Source organism: Fukomys damarensis, unplaced genomic scaffold (genome assembly GCF_012274545.1).
Source record: "Fukomys damarensis isolate Sample0158 unplaced genomic scaffold, DMR_v1.0_HiC HiC_scaffold_12, whole genome shotgun sequence".
NCBI lineage: Eukaryota > Metazoa > Chordata > Mammalia > Rodentia > Bathyergidae > Fukomys > Fukomys damarensis.
Window position 1 is genome coordinate 18,440,670 of NW_022900924.1, and position 16,443 is coordinate 18,457,112.

General features: G+C 39.9%; 1 protein-coding gene across 1 annotated transcript in view; it reads left to right on the top strand.

Moving 5' to 3' along the window:
* Positions 1 to 16,443, top strand: part of Kntc1 (kinetochore associated 1) — an 80,994-nt gene that overhangs the window by 17,443 nt on the left and 47,108 nt on the right. The window contains exons 10-24 of the mRNA XM_010604354.1: positions 1,489 to 1,541; positions 2,009 to 2,124; positions 2,479 to 2,533; positions 3,257 to 3,355; positions 5,579 to 5,622; positions 5,741 to 5,806; positions 5,905 to 5,980; positions 8,956 to 9,081; positions 9,179 to 9,268; positions 11,263 to 11,316; positions 11,923 to 11,984; positions 14,013 to 14,124; positions 14,985 to 15,128; positions 15,514 to 15,570; positions 15,658 to 15,759. Coding sequence (XP_010602656.1) covers positions 1,489 to 1,541; positions 2,009 to 2,124; positions 2,479 to 2,533; positions 3,257 to 3,355; positions 5,579 to 5,622; positions 5,741 to 5,806; positions 5,905 to 5,980; positions 8,956 to 9,081; positions 9,179 to 9,268; positions 11,263 to 11,316; positions 11,923 to 11,984; positions 14,013 to 14,124; positions 14,985 to 15,128; positions 15,514 to 15,570; positions 15,658 to 15,759 — 1,256 coding nt within the window. The remainder of the gene's footprint in view (positions 1 to 1,488; positions 1,542 to 2,008; positions 2,125 to 2,478; positions 2,534 to 3,256; positions 3,356 to 5,578; positions 5,623 to 5,740; positions 5,807 to 5,904; positions 5,981 to 8,955; positions 9,082 to 9,178; positions 9,269 to 11,262; positions 11,317 to 11,922; positions 11,985 to 14,012; positions 14,125 to 14,984; positions 15,129 to 15,513; positions 15,571 to 15,657; positions 15,760 to 16,443) is intronic.

A 16,443-nucleotide genomic window follows, 5' to 3' on the forward strand; every position in this document is an offset into this window, starting at 1 on the left:
ACCAATCATTCTTTGAAACAAGCCACATTATTTTGATTATTGTCTGTAACATGACTGTTCTTGACATGTTGCAATTCTTACTTTGTTTTTGGAGGGCTTATTATTTATTTATTTACTTACTTATTTTTGATACCAGGAATTGAATTTGGGTCCTTGTGCTTGCAAGGCAGGTGGTGGAGAGAGTTTATATTTTTAATGGTCGTCCAAAAATATTAGAGGCAGGAGTTTTTTTTTTTCTTTCCATACTAGGGATCAAAGTTGGGACCTTGCACTTGCAAGACAGGAAGCAGAACCACTTAGCTAAATCCCAAGCCCAAACTCTTGATCTTTTTTTTTTTGGTGTTGGGGATTGAATTTACAACCTTGTGCTTGCAAGGCTAGTGCAGTGCCACTGAGCTAAATCCCCAGTGAAAATGGAAACTTCTGATTTAGATGCTCTGGGTGTTTCATAATGCAGAGTGACAGCTGGGAGCATCTGCTTGGCCAAATGGACATTCAGGTGATGGTCTGAGATGTCACTGCAAAGATAGGCACCAAGGAGATGGCCTAAACTATATGCAGATTCTCACCTTAGTGATTCAGAGCTTCCCACAGTGTATGTGAGATAACTCACCATATCTGACCAGATCTCTGGAAGACTTGATGATGTGAGTGTAGTCAGTTGGAGATCTGGGGAAAGCATCACGGTGCAGCCTGGGGTGGAAGAACTAGAAGGGGAAACAAGGCACCTGCCATGCAGAGGAGTTGAGCTTGCTCATAGTTTACATTGAAATCTGGAAAACCTTTTTTTTAAACCATTTTCTTAAGCCAAGAGACAACTAAATGGCTTTTTGCAAATAACTGCTATATGTAGACAGGTTTATATTGTAACGGGTGATTTTTTTTTGTTGGGTGGGGGGACTTGATCAGTTGCTTTCTTATTGTTTTTTTGTTTTTGTTTTGTAAGATAGGATCTTGCTATGTACTTTAGTCTGGGCTTGAGCTCACTATGTAGCCCAGGCTGCCCAGGAACTTTAGGTGATTCTCCTGCCTCAGTTTCCTGAGTGCTGGGATTACGGGCCTTTGCCACCATGCACATCTAGTATTCTGGATTATTAAACACTAAAGCTTTGGCAGTTCCTGCATATTATCACATCACATTTTTGTTTTTGTTTTTTGGAGATAGGGTCTCACTATGTAGTTTAGGCTAGGCTTCAACTCATTATGTACCCCAGGATGGCCTCATGCTGATCCTTCTGTCTCGGCGCCCATATGCCACCATACCCAGCCAACTGTCAGATATTTTTGTGAAGTCACTTTTTTCTTCTTCTTTTGTGCTAGTTGTTGTTTGATAACAGTTACTGTATAATTTTGTTACATTAGTAGTAAATCCTTCAATTATTGTTTACAAAGTAAATGTTTTGCCTTTCCATAAATGTTTTTAATTTTAATATGGCTATATGTAACATGGAAATAAAATTCTTAGACATCTTCCTTTCTCTTTTGTAGGTGCAGTGAAGTTTCAGCTGATAGACAATCTACTTTTCGTTCTTGATACTGATGTATGTTTCTGGTATTTCTCTGCCAGTGTTTTCACTTGATTATATTTTTTTGTTTATTTGTGTGTGGTGCAGGGAGTGGAACCCAGGATGTCATGCTTTACCACTGATCTGTATTTCTAGCTCCAATGTTATGTTGAAGACTGAAACTGTTGTCAAAGTTTCAAGAGCCGGGCGTGGTGGCCTACACCTGTAATTCTAGCACTCAGGAGGCTGAGGCAGGAGGATCACTGAGAGTTTGAGGCCAGCCTGGGCTACATAGTGAGTTAAGGCCAGCCCAAACTAGAAAGGGAGACCTTGCCTTGAAAAAGAAAAGAAAACAAAACAAATGGAACAGAACTTACAAGGACAAGGACTTTAGCTGGACTAGATTGTTGTCTTATGTACTTTCAGTATACATACTAAGGAATATATCCTGAAGTGTAAATTTGTAACCATTAGGATATATGAGTGCAGTGTCTCTTTTGCAGAACGTGCTGAGTTTGTGGGATGCTTACACTCTCGCTCCCATCTGGAACTGGCCATCTCCTCACATAGAGGACTTTCTTCTTACCACGGAAGCAGATTCTCCTTCATCAGTTTCCTGGTGCGTTGGAACTCTAGCTAGGGCAATGTCCCTTCTCTTAGCACCAGGTTTTGTGTCTGGCTTTGTTCAGATCATTTATTATGTTTTGTCTTCTAAACCACACTGTAAAACAGTGTAGTAGAAAAAGGACTATTTGCAGTTTGCCTTTTTCCATTGGGAACAAAAGGAATATGAACCTTCAAGAGTTTTTTGAGATAGAATATCAGTCTGGGCCATAAACATGGAGAAATAGAATCCAGTGTCCTCTCTTAAGTCCATTTTTAACATTTATGTACGAATATCACATTAACTAGGCTAATATCTGGCAATCAGTAAAGCTTGTTTGGTTTACTCACAGCTTCTTTTCTCTCTTAGGCAAGGGATTACAAATCTCAAGTTAGTAGCTCTGACAACTACAGCTAATACAAAGGTATTGGAAAATTTTACTTTATGTCCATATTATATGTTAAAAATAGCATTTATTAACACAAAAGTAGATAGTAGTGCTCACAGTACATTAGATCTTAGTTCACATATAATTGACAAATCAGAAATAATCTTTCAGAATTCTTTTATTTCAAAGAAGGGATATAAATCTTGGCTGCCTATTTTAGTTTATTTATTTATTTATTTTGTTTGTTTGCAGTACTGGGGATGGAACTCAACCTTGTGCTTGCGAGGCAGGTTCAGTGCCACTGAGCTCAATCCCCGGCTCTTGGCTGCGTATTTTAAACAGCATTTTAGGAACAAAAAAAGTTCCTAAAAAAGTGTTCATTAGGTTAATTATTGTAAAATTCTGGGAGTCAGAAATTACTTTCACCTTGAATACAAATTGTGGAGGGCCGGGGGATCTAGCTCAGTGGTTCCGCCTCCTGTCTTGCAATTGCAAGGATCCAAGTTCAATCCGGTACCAAAAAAAAGTACAAATAGTGGAGTGGACTTATATAAATTTTTATGCCATACATGTAGAAAGAATAGAGCATAAGTTTATCTGTAATATTTAAATTATACCGTAACAGGCTTGCTTGTAAAGGATTTTTTTACATTAGTTTTGTACATGAATATTTTGAATATGTAGTTGTGATTGTGAAGTGCTATTTTATGTGTGTAGGGTTATATTAACCTAGGTTATTTGCTTTTCTATTTCTCTTAGATGAAAAACCTTGTGGTTTATGCATTACCTACAATGGAGATATTATATTCCTTGGAAGTATCTAGGGTTTCTTCTCTTGTTCAAACAGGAATTAGCACAGTAAGTTTGTGCATATTTTAAAGTACTTTATAATGATCTTAAGAACAATTAATCTAAGTGGAGACTAGTGGAGCACCTGGATAGATCTCAGGTTTGTACCTGCATTCATTATTAACAGATCCTCAAATACAAGATCAATTTTCATACAAAAAAGGAAAAAGAAACCAGGTATGCTGGCACAGGCATGTAATCTCAGCCTTTTTGGGAGGCTGAGGCAACAAGATCACTATGGGTTTGAGGCTAGCCTGAGCTATGTAGTGAGTTCAAGTCTAGCCTCCTGGACTACATAGTGAGACCTTGTCTGAAAAAAAAAAAAAGAGTGAAAGAGTGAGAAAGAAAAGAAAATTGATTAAATAAAACATCACTCATCTATCCAATTTTCTTAAATATCTGAAGGAAATATAAATAATTAACTTTTAGGAGTTGTACATTTGTTTTTAAGTATTTTAATTGTTCAAATTCATGCAATACAGTGTATAAATAAAGTGTGTAAGGATCAAGTTAAAGTAGTTAATATTTCCATTTCCTTTATAATTTTAAAGTTTTTAGGGCCAGGGATTTAGCTCAATGGTTCCGCTGCCAGCCTTACAAGCACAAGGACCCGCGTTCGATCCCTGGTACCAAAACAAAAAGTTTTCGGATTAACATGTAATAATTGTATCTAATAATTTAGTGTGATATTTGTATTTATTTTACATTGGAATCTTTTTAAAAAAGATTTTACCATGTTTGTTTATTTTTTTATATATGTGCACACACACCTACATGTACATGCTCCCTTATTCCAAACCATTTAGTAATTATTTGTAGACTTCCTAACCTCTAAACATTTAAGCAAATGTCTTTTATTTTTAAATTAAAAAATTTTTTTTTGCTTTTTTTGCGGGGTACTGGGGATTCAACTCGGGTTGTTGTGCTTGTGAGGCAGGCAGCAGCACCATTGAGCGAAATCCCCAGACCCTTTTTTGGTTTTTTTGAGACAGGGTCTCATCATGTAGTCCAGGGTGACCTTAAACTCATTATGTAGCCCAGGCTGGCCTTGAACTCTCTCAGTAATCCTCCTACCTGGGATTACAGATGTACACCACCATGCCTGGCTGCAAATATCTTTTTTTGTTGTTTTGTTTTTTGTACTGGGATCAAACTCAGGACCTTGTACTTGTGAGTCAGGTGTGGCACCACTGAGCTAAATCCCCAGGCCTGCAAATACCTTTTAACAATAAGGGTATTCTGTAGTACATATTATCACAATCAGACAATTTAACACGAACATGATACAATTGTGAAATATAAATTCCAATTTTAAATTTTACCAATTATGCCATTTATTTGAAAGCTATTTTTTTTTCTTCATCCAGGATCTAATGGAGGCTGTCTTACCAAATTTAGTTATGTTGGTCAGGAGATAGTATAATCTAGAACACTTCTGAATCTTTCGTCTATTTTACAATATTGACATTTTTGAAGTCTCAGAGTATGGTTTTGTAAGTGTCCTTGTGTGTGAATTTGTCTAATTTTTCCATTACGATTAGACTTGTGTTAAACTCTTTTGGCACAAGTACTACATGGGTTAGTTTTATGTCCTGTGTGTCTTGGTTACTTTTCTTGTTGCTAAGACAGAATACCCAATATCCAAAGTTAAAGGAGGAAAGGTTTATTTGGGCTCACAGTTTGTAGAGGTTTCAGTCCGCAGTGCTGGCTCCAAGGCAGGATGGCATGGTAGAGGAGAAACGGTTCATGGCAGGCAGAAGGCACCAAGCAAGTGAGCTACAAGTTACAAGTGACAACAGTAGCACTTTCTGTCCCTTATATGCAGGCCACCTGTCGTAAGGGCCCCAGCCCTGGATTAATTTTAAAATCCATTGATGAGGGCTGGGGATGTAGCTCAGTGGTGTTGCACCTGCCTGGCAAGTGCAAGGTCCTGAGTTTGATTCCCAGTACTAGAAAAAAAAGTCCATTAGCCAGGCACAGTGGCACATGCCTGTAATCCCAGCACTCGGGAGGCAGAGGCAGGAGGATCACTGTGAGTTCGAGACCAGCCTGGGCGACATAGTGAGTTCCAGGTCAGCCTCAACTACATAGTGAGACCCTGTCTCAAAAACCAAACCAAACCAAACAAAAAATCCACCGATGATAATTCTTGATAGAACTGTTTGTTAGTCCAGTAATTATAAAATGAATTGCTTTTATATTTGAGTTTTAATCTTTTCTTTTTATTTGTAGGATACTATTTACCTTTTGGAAGGAATTTACAAAAGTGATCCAAAGTAGGTCATTTTTATTTTATCAGATAAATATCAGATAAGTTGTTAATAACAGCTTATCTAAGTTAAAATGTACTGAATGTGAGATGCCAAGCGCACTTACAGGGCTATCATTTTTCAGATTCTCTGAAGACTCCGTCTCAGTTTTAGTACTCAGGTATCTTACAGAAGCTTTACCAGAAAACAGGTAACATTCTCGCATTCTTTTGCTCCTTACCCTTTAATGAAAAACTCATATTTCCTGGTTAATAAACACTTAATGCAATTTCTTTTCCCACTTACCAGATTGAGTCGCTTACTTCACAAACACCGATTTGCGGAAGCTGAGAGCTTTGCCATTCAGTTTGGACTAGATGTTGAGGTAAGTAAGTGTGCATGTGTCCATTTGTCCCTAAAATAGGCATTTCTCGGTGGACTTGAGGCTGAGGAGATGCAGACATACACAGCATGAGCATTTAATGTGAGCCGCCTTGTGATTAAGACAAGACAGAGTAGGAAGGCCTTGGATACTTCCAGGAACTCCTAGTGGCTCAGGCCAGAGTGGGGTTCTGTGAGAAAGGGAGCGAAAGGAAGTGAACGGCCAGAGCCTGGAGCCTCATGTGCACCACAGAGGATGGAGGTTTCATCCTGCTGGTGATGGGGAAGTGACTTTTTTTTTTTGGTGCCAGGGATCAAACTCAGGACCGTGTGCTTTCGAGGCAGGTGCAGTGCCATTGAGCCAAATCCCATGGGGAAGTAATTTTAAGCCACAGAATGTCTTGGGTGGGCAGTTTGGAAAGATGGCGAGTTGTCTGGAAAAAGTTCGACCTAAAGGTTCTAATGTCAGGAGCTGAAGCTGCTTTCTGTGGGAGAGCCGAAGCTGTGCTGTGCGGTGGAGCTGTATGTGAAAGGGAGAGTGCGAGAGAGGTGAAAGAAGAATCAGCAGGGAGCAATGGTTAAAAACAGGGAGGGACAGAAGACTGGCAACTGGCTAGCAGGACTGGGCCCAGTGTGCACACTGGGTGGTGGTGGCCTTGCCTAAAACGAGGAATGTGCATGGAAGAACAGGTTCTGGTAACGAGATTAAGGGTTCTGCTTTGTAAACATTGGCTCTAAAGAAACTAGGGAACTAGGAGTGTCTGCTAGGAAACCAGGGGGTGACCTGAGCTGACAGGGGGTGTAGGGAAGCCCAGAGGAGAGGCTCAGCACCTGGGGACAGTGCACAGTAGGAAAGCGTGTGGAGTGGAGAGAGATCTGAGCAGGAGACTCTGGGCACTGGCCTGTGAGGGACAGAGGAGAAAGGATCCACAGTGTGGGGAGAAATACAGGAAGGAAAGCACAGGAATGCACCTGTCCAGAAGCCAAGGAGATAAATTTTAAGCTGAGTGGAGAATGATCATCAATTGCAGAGGCTACAGAGATGGTCAGATATCAAAACTGAAGATCTACTGATGTGTTTAGTGTATGGGCAGCCCCTGAATCCCTTGAAAAGTACATTTCCTGAGGAAGGATGAAGGAGACAGCCTGATTGTAGTTCATTAAAGATTTAATATTTACCCAATGGGTACTCAGTACCCATGTGGTGGTTGTTTTTAAAATACAGCATTTTAGTGCCAGGGATTTAGTTCAGTGGTTCCACCACCTGCCTTGCAGGAGCAAGGTCCCGAGTTTGGTCCCCAGTACCACCCCCACCAAAAAAAAAATATATATATGTATAAAACATTTTACACATGTAGAATAATTCTATGTGTGAATAAAGGAGTAAGTAAATCAAAGGAGTAATAACTACTAAGACCAGAAAAATAGATACTTCTGGTTGGGAGAAGAGAGACAATGTATTTGTGAAGAAGACTATTTTTTAGCTGTATTGAGATAGCTCCCTTTTTCTTTTCTTTTCTTTTTTCTTGAAACAGGGTCCTGCTTTGTAGCACAGGCTGACTTTGAACTTATTATGTAGCCCAGACTGGCCTCAAACTCCCAGAGATCCTCCTGCCTCAGCTTCCCGAGTGCTAGAATGACAGGCATACACTACCACACCCAGTTTATGCCCTATTTCTTTTAATTTTTTTGTACCAGGGATTGAACTCAGAAGCTTGTGCTTTTGATGCAGGCACGTTGCCACTGAGCTAAATCCCTGGCCCTATGCCTGTTTCTTAGGGTGATGAGCACATGAGTATTTGTTGTATTATTGCCTTTTTGAATATCTAAGAGATTTCATTTAAAGACTGAATAGAAATACCAGCTCTGTGAAGCTGAGGCAGGATAATTTTGAGCCCAGCCTGAGCAATTTAAGGAAATCTTTTTTCAAAATAAAAAAGGGTTGAGGATATAGCTTTGTGAGTGTCCTGGATTCAGTCTACAGTAGAAAGAAAAAGGAAATGGAGCAAAAAATTAAAGGACCTATGAAAGGAATGACAGAAGTAGAGAAACTACTGTTTGTTACCATTTTTAGCTTTCAGAACCAAAAATCTGTCAAAATTGCTATTCTGCACTTAGAAAATCCTGCAGTTTTGAATGTTTCTAAGCTAGCCACTGAAGAATCCTTGACAGAGTTAGAAAACAGGAGATGAACCGTAACTGTGGTCACGCTGGAAGACCAGCTCCAAACTGCACACAGTGGTGTGTTCCTTGGTCCCGGCTGTGGAGCGGCTAAGGCAGAGGGGTCTTCAGGGGTTTGAAGCCAACCTGCATGATGTAGTGAGACTCTCTTTTTCAAACAGTTCTGGTTCTGGGGACAGAATCCAATACCTTCATACTAAGCTACATCCCCAGCCCTATTTACTTATTTATTTTATTTCATTTTTTGGTACGGGGATCAAACTTGGGACCTCGCACTTGCGAGGCAGTTGGCGGCACCACTGAGCTAAATCCCCATCCACAGTGCTTTAGTAAGTGTTTACATTGTGCAGTGGTTAAATCAAGCTAATTAATATATCAGTTACCTTATGTACTTGTCATTTTTTGTGTGCTTAAAACATTTGGTATCTGTTAGTAATTTTAAAAAATATATAAGGCATTATTTTTTTTTTATGTGTGTGTGAAATAACAGGACTGAAACCAGGGCTTCACACTCAGCTTCACACCCCAGCCCTTTTGTATTTTGGGACAGGGTCTCACTAAGTCACTAAGTTGCCCAGCCTGGGTTTGAACTTATGATCATCCTGCTTCAGCCTCCCGAGTGCTGGGCTTATGGGTGTGCAGCACCACACCTGGCTCACTTTCTTTAATCTTTAATCCTGAGCAACATGAGGACTCATCTTTTTCATAACAGTGTATGTGACACAACTTGCTATGAGAATAAGTCATCCTCAGTCATTGCCATACTAAGTCCCTTCACGTGGCATGTTTATATTACAGCTTGTGTACAAGGTAAAAGCAAATGATATATTGGAAAAGCTAGCTTTGTGTTCTGTGGACACCAGCGAGCCGACCAAGTGGCAGCATCTGGTAGAAGAAGCAAAGGGAAATCTGCTTAAAATTCAGGTATGTGTTCCCAGCCAATCAGAAGCATAATCCCAGCACTGCTGAGTTGTGTTGGCCAGCGCTCAGTTGCCTTACTGTGTCTGCATTTGTGAGACAGGACGATGAGTTTGTGGTGAATTACTGCCTAGAGGCCCAGTGGATAACCTACGAGAGTACGCAGGAGATGCTCAACTATGCTAAAACCAGGGTAAGGGATCAATCTTTTCTTTTTTCCTTTCTTTCTGTCTTGGATGAATTTGTTTTTGTCACGCATCATTCTACCGCCTTAAGTACTGTGGGGGTTTGTTTTAAAACTTTTTTTTTTTTAGTTTTGAGATGAGGTCTTGCTCTGCATTTCAGGCTGGCCTTGTACTCACTTCATAGCCCAGGTTGATGACAGACTTGCAGCAATCCTCCTGCCTCAGCCTCCTGAGTGCTGGGATTACAGGCATGTGCCACTACGATTGGCTTTTTTTGTTTTTGTTTTTGTGGCGCTGGGACCTAAACTAAGGGCTTTCAAACTTAGCTATATTCCTAGCCCCCTTTTTTTGTTGTTTCTTCAGTACCAGGGATCAAACTCAAGACTTTGTGCTTGCCAGGCAGGCAATTTGCCACTGAGCTATATCCTTGACTCTCCTAGCCCATTTTTATTTTGAAAGAAGGTTTTGCCACATTGCCTAGGCTGGGCTTGAACTTGTGATCTGCCTCACCTTCCTAGAGTACTGGGATCGTATGTGTATGCTGCCATGCCTGGCCATAACTTTAAAACTATAGCTTTATTGAGATAATTAGCATCAAGTCATTTGCCCACTTAAAGTTCACTGACTTTTAGTTAGTATATTTACTGAATTTTTTTGTTCATTTGTTTTTTGAGACAGGGTGTTGCCATGTAGTCCAGGCTGTCTTGGAACGCACTTTGTAGCTTAAGGTACCCTCAAACTCACACAGATCCTTCTGCCTCAGCCTCCTGAGCGCTGGGATTGCAGGTGTGCACCATCACACCCAGCTAGTTACTGAATTTGTGCAGCAATTACCACCATCAACTTTAGATCATTTTCGTTGGCCCACATGCAAACCTCACACTGTAACAGCCACTCTTGATTTCACCCATCCCAACTCGGGCAACCAAAAATCTCTTTCCTGACTTTACTCAATATGCCTACTCAGGATGTTACAAATACCTAAGTGAAATACGTGGCGTTTATGACCAGCTTCTTTCACTTGGCCTGTTTTCAGGGCCCGTGCTGTTGAAGCGTGTGTCAGTACTACATCTGTTTGTGTTGCTGGATAATATTCATTGTATGTAGGTAGGCCACGCTTTGCTTTGCCATTAATGCAGCCTCTGATGGGCGCTTGAGTTCCACAGTTTTGCTGTTGTGAGAGGAATGCTGCTGTAAACATGGTTGTACAGGTGTCTCTTTGAGTTTTTGCTTTCGGTTCTTTTGAGCATCTACCCGTGTGTGGAATTGCTGGATTGTGTGTGAATTCCACATCTGAGTTTTGGAGGAGCTGCCGCCTTGTTTCCCTCATGGCTGCACCATCTCACATGCCCACCAGCAGTGCCAAGGGTTCCATTTTCCACAGCCTTTCCAGCTCATGTTGTTTTCTGCTTTGTGACATTCGCTGTCCTAATGGGTATGAAGTAGACAGTGAGTTTTTATAATGTTTGTACCTATGTGTGTTATGCAAAAAGAATATTTAAAAGTAGATTCTTTTTCTCTTGTAGACTTTTTTTGGTTTTTGATGTGTTTGTTTTTGAGGCAGGTTCTCACTGTGCAGTCCAGATTGGCTTTGAACTCACAGTGTAGGCCAGACTGGTCCTCAAACTCACAGTTATGTTCCTGCCTCAGCCTCCAGAGTGCTGGAGTTATACTCATGGGCCACCATTCCTGGCATCTTATAAATCTTTTTAAATATATACTTTCTGTTATTACTAATAGTGATATTTTTGTAGTAAAGTGTTCCTGTCAATGTCCTATGAGTACAGTTGCTGTTTATAGTTGTGTATAAAATCAAAATATAACATGGGCAAAACGTCATGGGCTGTTTTCATATTTTTTTAAATGTGATTTCCTTATTATTTACTGTTCATTTCAGAATTAAATGCAATTTATTTTCAAAGCTAATGTTTTCTATTCACAGAAAGTCAATCCTTTTTTAATGAAAAACGTAATATAACAAATGTTTTATCTTCATCCTTAGCTTTTGAAGAAAGAAGATAAAACTGTTCCCTTCTATTCTGATGGCTTGATAGAGGTAATTACATGAGATTGGTAGATTAATTTGGGGGTGAATGAGCCTTCACAATTTTTTCCCTTTCAACACAGGCTTGCATATCTTCAGGAGCAAGTTATCATTTTAATCTCAGCTTATTTGTTTTCAGAATGAGACTAGTAGTATCTTCCTTATAGGATCACTTAGAGATCATGGGAAATAACTCCTAAAAACCTTTTTACACAGATTCTGATATCTGCTAAATACTCAAATGTAAACTGATGATAATTATCGTGGTGCCCAAATACACGGGTACATGTTGGAGAGCATATATAAATGTAAACTCTCAAAGTGAAGTTTGGTATAATTTAGCTAAGTTTTACAATAAGGTTGCAGGTCATTGTGAAAAATTATTTTTTGAAGGACAGTATAATTGATATTTGTGTCCCTTTGTAATTAAATGTGATTGGAGATGTTTTCATTGTTCCATTTGGGATGCATATTAAATAAAGCTAGTCGCATTGATGGGATTCACCTGAAATGTGGGAATAAAATGAGAAGGTAAAACTTCTGAAATAGAATGATCCTAATTTTTGTGTTTTTTAATTTGATATCATTGCATACAACATTCACTTCTTTCTTGTTTAGGTCCTAAGGGCTCATGCAAAGTTGACTACTTTTTATGGAGCATTTGGACCAGAAAAATTCAGGTGTGTACATTCTGTTTTGAATTTTTAGAATATGAATTACAAATTTAGAATGTTATACAAAAATATAGCATTCTTTCAGATAAATTTCTCACTTGGAGAAGAAGAGCTGGGGTGTTGAAATGATGGAAAGTAGTATCTGTCTAGCAAAAAACAATAAAACAATTGGTTTAAGCACATTTGTCTTTTTTTTTTTTTTTTTTTTTTTTTTTTTTTTTTTTTTTTTTTTTTTTTTTGGTAGTGGGGATCCAGCTCGGGTCCTTGTGCTGGTGAGGCAGGCGGTGCAACCGCTAAGCTAAATCCCTGGTCCTTGTATTTGTTTTTTGACAGCCGGACTCTACGTAGCTCAGGCTGGCCTCAAACTCATGGTGATCCTCCCACCTCAGCCTTCCAAGTGCTGGGATTGCAGTCATGTGCCACCTTCTCCAGCTGTGTCATTTAAAAAATATGAATATTCATGTCTTTCTTGTAGTCATTCCCTTGTGGTATCTTCTACTGGTTCACTTCCTTTCATTAATTTATCCTGATGCACAGGGGTGTCTGTGTTAGTCAACTTTTTTTTTTTTTTTTTTTTATACCTGAACTCAAAGCTAAATCCCCAGCCCCTAGTCAACTTTTTATCACTAACAAAAACCACTTAAAATGCCGGGTGGGTGTGGTGGTGCACCCCTGAAATCCCAGCACTCCAGCACTGGGAGGCTGAGGCAGGAGGACCGCTGTGAGTTCGAGACCAACCTGGGGCTACATAGTAAGACCCTGTCTCAAAAAAACAACAAAAAAAACCCCACTTAAAGGAGAAGAGATTTGTTATGTCCCCTAGTTTTGGATTTCAGAACATGGTCACGTGGTTCCTTTGCTTCTGGGCTGGGGTTTGGCAGAGCATGGTGGCGGGGAGTGTGAGCTAGGGCCAGGCAGTTCACTTCCTGATGCTCATGGGCAGAGTGGAGAGCCAGAGCAGAAGGGGCCTGGGACAAGATGGAGTCCCTGAGGGAAACCCTGGAACCCACCCACTTCACCTGGGTCTCACGGCCTGTTTTCTTCATTTCCCAATAATGCCTCAAGTTGGAACTCTGTCAGTGGATGAATCCAGCATGGTTCAAGTCCTCCTTATCCTGTTATCTTGCACCCCAGGACATTGCTGCATTGGGGAATTGCCACAAGCCTTTGGGGACACTTCCTGTCTAACTGTAATAATAGCTTATATTTGAAAGTACTACTTCTGGGGAAAAAAAAGTACTATTTCTGGTGCCTGTATGAATTCACTTAAATTCAATTACTGCATATGCAGTCGTTGAGGCAAATGTATGTGCATCGGAGTTTGAGTAGAGTAGAAGAGTCCCTGCCCATTTTCTCATTCATTCCCCAAGAATTTGTCATAAAAGTTTCATTTTTGCTAATCTGATGTGTGAAAAAGTATTTCAAAATTATTGCTGCATTGCTTTCTTTTCTTCTTATTTTTCTTTTTTTGAGACAGGGTCTCACTATGTATTCTAGGTTGGCCTTGAACTTACTATGTAGCCCAGGCTGGCCTCCACCTGCCTCAGCCTTCCAAGTGCTGGGATTTGTTTTAAAAATTTATGAGGAAGGGCTGGGGATTTAGCTCAGTGGTTCTGCTGCCTGCCTCCTGAGCACAAGTCCTGAGTTCGGTCCCTGGTACCAAAAAAAAAAAAAAAAAGTTTATGAGGAAAAATTTAAAAAGAACAAACTGGGATCAGGGATTTAGTTCAGTAGGTCCGCAACCTGCCTCACAAGTGCAAGGTCCTGAATTCGATCTCTAGTACCAAAAAAAACCAAAACTCCACAAAAACAAAAGAACAAACTAGTTGATATGCACAATGATGCTCACTTGGAAAGTATAATAAGCTTAGTGGGTGTTTTGTGTCTTTTTTTTTTGTTTTTTTTTTTGTTACTGGGGATTGAGCTCGGGTCCTTGCGCTTTCGAGGCAGGCAGCGGAACCACTGAGCCAAATCCCTGGTCCCTTAGTGGGTTTTTTAAACTACTAAATTTTTCTCTTCTTTTTGACTTCGCAGTGGTAGTTCCTGGATTGAATTCCTGAATAATGAAGATGATCTTAAAGATATTTTGTTACAACTAAGAGAAGGAAATCTTGTCTGTGCACAGTATCTTTGGCTGAGACATCGGGTAATACATTTGGCTTTTTTTTCTCAAAAGCTTTGGAGCTCCTGAGATTTTGATCTGACTCATTTGTAAACTGACAGGGTGGCACATATGATTGGGTAATAGAATACTGTCAGATTGATCAGTTATGCCTGCCCCTCTGATGATTCTAAATCAGAGGAGGTACTATAAAGATACACTAGAACATTATTTTTACCTCATTGAGCCCAGATAGCTCCAAATCTTAGCTCAAGATACAACGTTTGGTATTGGGGATCGAACTTGGGACCTTGCAATTGCAAGGCAGGCAGCGGAACCACTGGGCTAAATCCCTGGCCTCAAGAAACAACGTTTTATTAAGCTATTTGCTGTTAGAAGCCCAGGTTGTGGTTCAGTAGGACCTATGGTTCCAGCTACTCGGGGCTGAAGCAGGAGGACCTCTTGAGCCCAGGAGTTGGAGCCAGCCTGGGCAACATAGTGAGACCCAGTCTCCTAAATAATAAAATCGTTCATTTGAATTCCCTTAATGTTAGCTAATGTTGATCTATGATGTTAGGACCCAAAAGTGTTGTGTTGTGATGCCATTAGTAGACACACTGCTTGTAAACATTTGTGCAATCATCTCTAGTTATATCTTCCTTAAAGCACTGCTACTTCCTGTGCTTCATAATTCACATATCGTTTGGCACTCGCTGATGGGAGAGTGTGTGGGTTGTTTGGCCCCCAATTTGAACCATTTGCATAGATAAATTACCTTTAACACTCATTAAATTAGTAGGATACGCCATGAGTTGACTTTCTAATAGAACAGGTTTTTGCTGTTGGGGAGGTTGTCAGTCTCAATTTGTTAGATAAGTCTTAATTTCTCACTCTGTAATATTTAGGCAAATCTTGAAAGCAGGTCTGATGTGAAAATGCTTGAGAACTTGTTGAACTCAATTTCTACACCAGTCTCTTTGCAAGATCTTTGTCTGTGGTTTAAAAATGAGGTGATCCCATTTGTGAGAAGGACTATACCTGAAGGACAGGTGAGTTCTTCCCAATAATTCTCTTTTTTTTGTTGTTGTTACCAGGAACCAAACTCAGGACCTTGTGCTTGTGAGACAGGCAGCAGCACCACTGAGCTAAATCCCCAGCCCACAATAGTTCTACTCTTAATGATTTTGTTTAATTTGTGTTACATCAGATCGTTGAAGATTAAGTTACAGTACCGGTTAGTCAGCTTTTTTAAGTGTCTTAAGGCTAGAGGTGTAGCTCGGTGGTAGAGCATTAGCCTAACATGTGTGAGACCCTGGCCTGGGTTCGACCCCCAGGGCTGCAACAATAAATAAACAATTTTTAAGAGATAATCATGGAGGAGTTCAGTTATTTTAGTGATTCTGTATTGAGAATTTTTAATGATATATGTTTCAGAAAATTCTTGCAAAATGGTTGGAACAAGCAGCCAGGAACCTTGAATTGACGGATAAGGTAATACCAGTATAATTAATGTGGAAAATTGGCACTGCCCCAAAACATAAAACACTGTTTTTTAATAGTCTGTAATGTTTTTTAAAGGCAAATTGGCCAGAAAATGGACTTCAACTGGCAGAGGTATTTTTCACAGCAGAAAGAACTGATGAGGCGGGACTGGCTTCCTCTTGGCGCTGGATTTCCTTGGTATGATTAGAGAATGGATTTTTAGCAATGAAATAATCACTTTATGTTAAATTTGTAACGTAAAGTTTATGTTAGAGTCTGCATGTATGTAGAGAAAGGTATCTGCAAATATATGTACTTCTTAAGGTTTCTGTTTTTATGTTTCCTTTTATTTGTACCTTTCAAATCCACAAAATCAAAACTTTCCTTTTTTCCTTTGTGATATTTCAGTTATACTTCAAGTTTGTTTTAATGCTCTTTTTCTCCATTGAACCAACTAAAAGGACACTCTCCTGAGTAGTGTAATTGGATATTGAACCATAGCAGCATTTCTCAATCCTAAAAGAACAAAACTTACTATTGCGTTAGGATTAGTAGAGTACAACCAGGATTTCTTCTGTTTAAACTAGTAGGCCATAGGAGGATCACCGAGAGTGAGGCCAGCCCGGACTACATAGTGCTTTCAAAGCCAGTCTGAACTACATAGCAAGACCCTGTCTCAAACAACGAAACAAAAAACTAATAGGCCTTTGCTTTATCTGACAGCATTTGCTAGGTATTCCATCAACAATTAGGCTAAAATATCAGAGCTTTTTTTTTTTTTTTTAAAGATCAAAGTGTAGGGCCGGGGATTTAGCTCAGTGGTTCCACTGCCTGCCTGGCAAGCACCAGAACCCAAGTTTGATCCCTAGTACAAAAAAAAAA